Below are 5474 nucleotides of genomic sequence, written 5' to 3' on the forward strand. Positions count from 1 at the left end.
GGACCATACAGCAGACCACAGGCCTTGCTGTGTACGCTTCCGGGTACCGGTTCTACTGATCTGTGGTGCTTGGCTAAGGAATTGTTTAGACGATATCTTGCTCCCGTCGGTCAAGCTGTCGTTGGTGAATCCCAGGACTGGGGCTGTTTCCACGAGGGAGGGAGAGGTATGGGCGTTCACTTGACTTTTTCTGTGGATTTCCACCAGATCATTTTGGGTGGATGGTGTTTGTTCAGGGAGAACTTGCCAGTCCTGTTTTTCGCTTTGGATCATCGTCTTCAAGCACTCACTGTCCTCACAGCCAGCAGCATTTTGCTGTTCACACACTACTCGCGGAATCATAATGAGCTTCGCTTCCTTGCTCCACTCTCGTGTGTGTTGGCTGTTGGCCACTGTAGTACGCCAAACAGGAGCACCAGCAGCAGCAGGAGCAGGACTCTATCAACAAGCCCTAGTCACCGTCACGCTGTAGTGCTGCAACTTCGTCAGGAGGGCGAGTCGAGGGTTTACTATCAGCAGCTTACCTACTCAAACACACGTATCCAAGTGCACATTCTGAATTCCTTGAAACAGCTGTTGCTTCAGTGATATGCTGCCGCACCTTGTCCCAAGCACTGTGGGTGCACAAGGTGCACTGCCCAATCATCCGAAGCTGCAACAGCCCAAGTGGGTTCGGCACTTGATCAATCAAATTGTGTTGATGCAGGACAATTGAGTAGTTCTCGGCCTCATCGGCTAATCAGTTTATAGGTAAAGCCAATTACAGGCTCTAGGAAGCTCAGTACTACATATAGCCCTCTTTAATATGGCGAGGCATGGACCATGAGTATCGCTGTTCTATAGTAAATATCTGTGAGGCATTCGCAAGAACGGCTTGTTGCTGGCCCGCCTGCCTACCTTAGTTGCGGTAGATGAGTTGAGAAGGCTGCATTCTCTAATAGAGTTTGCCTCGTCACTCTCTCGCCTAGGCAGCTGAGCCGCAGCTTCCAAGGCAACCCGGTCTCCTCTCATCAGAAGCATAACCTCATCTTCTCGTTAAGCGACGAAGCAGATCCGTTCTTTATAGTTTGTGAAGAGACGATATTTTTACCAGAGTTGTGGTACAGAATGTGTCTGTATATACTCTAAGATCGTCGTCGCAAAGCGTTCCCGGACTCGAGAACGAGCTCTCAAACACTCCGAGGATAGCAAATCATTCAGTTAAACTTTCTGTAGACTACTTAGCTCCACTGCGTGAACACCATCCTGAACATGAAATTCAATTCAAATACCGGGCTTCGTGCTAACGCGCGCGCAGCGGTAAATCGGCTAGCCAAAGCTGAGGTGTTCATGAATGCACTCTCAACTCGCATTGGAGCTACAGACGGTTTGCATGATCCGTAGAGAAGGCGGGTAGCTTGCCCTGTGCCGGTATTGCACCCTACCTGTCCTTCCCCATATGCAGCTCTTTTGCGAGGGCTTTTTGCAGATCAGCATATAACGGCTACAGCGGAGGCACAAAGAGCTGTCGAAGCTGTTTCTGAGGCAACACAGAGGATCAACTGGAGACTGCAACGGAGGACACACTCTATATCGGTGGGCTTGTCCAGCTTGTACACTTGTTCATAATCTACCTTGGACGATAGCTAATAACTTGCAAATGCGCATCACTCAGCGTAGTCACAACAGCTACTTGCATCATGGACTGTCGGACGATGATGAGTATTTAGGAGGTACACCAATATCTATACACTTAAGAAGAAGTCGTTTGCATGGAGGTCAGGAAACAGGCTGGCTCATTGCTCTGAGGTGCTAAAAGTATGAACGATATTTCGAGCCTGACATATACCAACTACGCAATGAGAAATCGTGCGCCCTCAGCAAATATCGCTCGAACAATGCTAACGCCGCAACACCCCCCACCACCCCTTTTAATGTCGAGTGAAAAGCGGTTCGAATGTCCCATTTATAGCTGAGCGCGATCCAGGTTCTGGCGCGGCTCCAGGTAGAGAAAGCTTGTCAGCTGTGAAAGATTCTTACATTAGCGCAATAAGGGAAACACAAAGTTGAAAAATTGTGGCAGAAAGCCTTCAAAACTGCGTTTTACGGAACGCGAGTTCCAAACAAGCACACTATTGGCACAGGGCCCCAGCAACTGACGTGGTGACGCCAAACGGCCCAAAATAGCGGTTGGTGGCAAGGCTGATAGCATGCCACATTCAAAATAAGCTCATCCTCTGCAATAATATTAGTAGAATCAAATGTGCCTTGCTTCCGAGCACCAACTGCTCTCCACATTCGCCCGTGGGAGACTATTCGGAAGGGCCCAGTTTGGGGCTGCGGCTGTTGAATGTCTTGAATGAATGGAAAGTATTTCTTTTCTTACGCGCTGCAGCATCACTAGAATAAGCGTATTAAGCATCACACGTATCAAGGAGACCAGTGCAGCGTATCCTTTCGACCTAGGCCAGCCCTCCACAGGTGACACGCTTGTGCATCCTTGCAAGTAGCTGTGGTTTGACCAACAGGACCTGTTGTTGCGGCTATGTTAAGTGCTTATTATCGATGACATAGGGGCTCATTTTGTCTGCAAAGGGCAACGAGCTTCTGCATTTTTGGGGAATGTACTGGATCTGCAACAAGTAGCCTACGGGGGCCACGGTATCCGGTGTAGGCGTCTGTTCATCATTATTGCGGTTTGGTTGGCTTCATCGTAATAGCAGGGGCGACCTTTATATTTCTCTTTGCTTACTTCCTCCTGCTCAGCTGACCCTGTGTCCGTGTGTTTTGCAGTCCCCGAAATGAAGTCCCAGGCTGAAGGAGGGGAGGAGGCTCAGCGCGCTGGCGCTTCGCCCCATCAAACACCTGGAGGTCATGAAGAAGCTTTTGATGAGCCTGACGATGAACTGGAGGAGTTTGACGAGATAGGTCAGTAGAGTATTTCCTTCGAGATAGAGCTGTGGCCAACAACGGTTACATGAACTCCAGATACAATTCACCCTGACGCCCAGTGCCTGGGCGTCAGGGTGAATTGTAGTAGCCCAGGCACTGGGGCGTCTGAGAGTTGTGTCTCGTCTGTTGGGTAGGCGTAGCAGAGCTACAGAAACACGAGTGGACCGCACCCAACTAGGGCACGTGCCTAGTGGGCGCGCTTTCTAATTGCCACTACGACCCTGTTGTAGTTGGCTGGAGTGCCGAGTTTGTTGCATACTTATGGGTTTGCAGAGAAATAGTGCTAAATATGGGGATTTTTGCAGGCCTATGTGGGGATTTAGGATTCTGCGACTGTGCAGGTGGCGAAGTGCCGGTGGATGCGGAGGTGAAGCAGTGGAGCGAAGACTGGGACGCAGCGGGTAATATCCTATCCGCCTATCATATGCCTACAGTGTTCTTTACGCTACTATTTGAGAAGTGCCCAGTAGTTGTCGCAGCAGATGGTGGAGAGTTCGCTCTATGCTGCTTTGCAGGGGCTGCCGTTTCCATGTTGCGTTGCTTGCTCAGGATGGGATGATGAGGACGCAGATGATGAGTTTTTAGAACGCTTGCAGCGAGAGCTAGAGACGTTTAAAACCAATTACGCCAACAGGACATCCCAAATACGAAAGGCGGCTTGATAACAGCACCCTTCTTGATGTAGACTAGGCATCGCTTCGAAGCCGTTGGGCGTGGGCCCTACTGCAGTAGGAAGTGGATAGGTGTTCATTTAGCACTGCATTGTCCGAACGGCTGCTCCGCTCAAGGTCATTAAGACCTCCTCCTGCCCACCCAGGCACCTGGGGGCTTTCCACTGAACAGCCCCCAAGTGGTAACTTCCTACAGGGACATCCAGAGGCAATGGAATAGTGGCATCTCCTCTTTCTCCCCCAAGAGTCGCTAAATAGCCCGAGGGTTCATTCTCCGTAAACAGCTTAGACGTAACTGCGGACTGCACCCGTGTCTGCTGGGGGCGCGGTTTTGAGGGGCCCTTCCCGGTCCGCACCATTTACCAACAGGCGCGCGGTGCTGCAGGCTGCACTAGCAAGTAGTGATCTTCTGGTGAGAGGCTGCCAATTTGTGGAGTCGAAGGTCGGCGTTGCCACCGTGCAGTGAGCAGTTGAGCTGAGCAGCAGCATGCCCTGCCCAACTGCCAACCCTACTTTGCACTCCGCTGACCCAAAACGCGCCTAAATTTTTGCTTGCGTGTATGAGAGGATTCACACGTAGAGGGGTTCTATAGCTCATTCTGTACGGCGTTGGTAAGTGTAAGAATTTGGCGGATGGTCCCTCGCTCCGTCTTAGTCTAATCCAGCATAAAGTAAGCCGTCAGTTGTTGTCTACAGCGTTAGCGCACGCAGCAACACAGACCTGTCTATGGTTGCATGATGTCTGCCTTGCACGGCTAGCTGCAGCATGGTGGACTGTAACCCACGCCAGGCCGCCTACTCTCGCACAGTTCCAAGAGAATGGGCCGCTATGTTCAGGAAGCCTGGAGGCACGGGAATGGGGTCAGGTACTTTTACGGAGCGCTTCTTAGTCTCCCTTGACTTCCTTGCATGTAGCGATAATTCTGGTAGGAACGAGGGCGCTCGTTTCAGGGTCGCACCTTTGTGCGTGCAGCCAGGGTGCAGGTGTCCCCATGCGTTGTTCTTGGACATAGATGGTCTGTTGCATCCGACACATCATATTTCTATGAACGCAGGAAGTGCAGTCTCTCCCAATTCACTAAGTATGCATGCAGGACGGCAATCACCTTGCGACGTCTCGAAGCTGTGTACACAACTTTCTGGAGCTAATTCTTTAATGAGTTTTACACATTCAAACCTAGGGGAGATGTTCTGAACGGCCAAGGTTTTGTGGTGCAGTGAAGTCAACAATGCCAACGCAGACGCCCGGCCCAGGAGCATGCAGCGCTCATCGCCTCCGGCGGGGCTGGGCCCTCTGTGAGCGCCTGCCTGCATGCTCTGCAAGGCCCAACGTGCAGGCCCTGCTCGATCTTTAAAACCAGACCCAGATGACTTCATGCTTAAAGAAGATAAAATAATATGCATTTGCCAATAGTGGCCTTCATTGCTCCTTCTATGTGCCCACTTACACAACTGTACCCGGAACGGGGACAGGAAGGCTGGAGCTGTGCCTCAAAACCTGCGTAACCAGACACAACGAATACGCAAGGAGCATTGGCTAGTCTTTGGTTTGCTTCAGGCGCCATTAGGAACCAAAGACCCCCAAAGCACTGCAGCTTTGTATTTCGAGCAGTCTCATCAATAACGACCCCAGCTGACCTGAGTGGTTGGTGACGAGTGACAGCTGCAGCAGGAGCCTTGCCACTCTTCTACCATATAGAGCTGCTGAATACCTGGTAGTGTCTTTGTTGTGACGGGGTAAACAGCACCAACGCATGGCGGCACAGGGGAAGTTGAACCACCGGATGCGACAAGGGCAAGGTGTAAGTGCAGCAGCAGCAGCAGAAACAGCACTGAGAAAAGGAGAAGGCTTACGGACGGCATACGCCAGGT

The 5474-nt window shown here is 51.3% G+C and overlaps 1 protein-coding gene across 1 annotated transcript; it reads left to right on the forward strand.

The window, feature by feature from the left end:
• Nucleotides 1-2780: 2780 nt before the first annotated feature.
• On the forward strand, nt 2781-3593 carry EMWEY_00006950 (hypothetical protein, conserved; the record flags this gene model as incomplete). Its single annotated transcript, XM_013478386.1, has 3 exons — nt 2781-2907; nt 3273-3332; nt 3481-3593. 3 exons carry the CDS (start codon nt 2781-2783, stop codon nt 3591-3593), a joined length of 300 nt encoding a protein of 99 aa, XP_013333840.1.
• Between the last annotated feature and the right edge of the window lie 1881 nt (nt 3594-5474).

This window comes from Eimeria maxima, genomic scaffold (assembly GCF_000499605.1).
Source record: "Eimeria maxima Weybridge genomic scaffold, Emw_scaff41, whole genome shotgun sequence".
Classification (NCBI taxonomy): Eukaryota; Apicomplexa; class Conoidasida; order Eucoccidiorida; family Eimeriidae; genus Eimeria; species Eimeria maxima.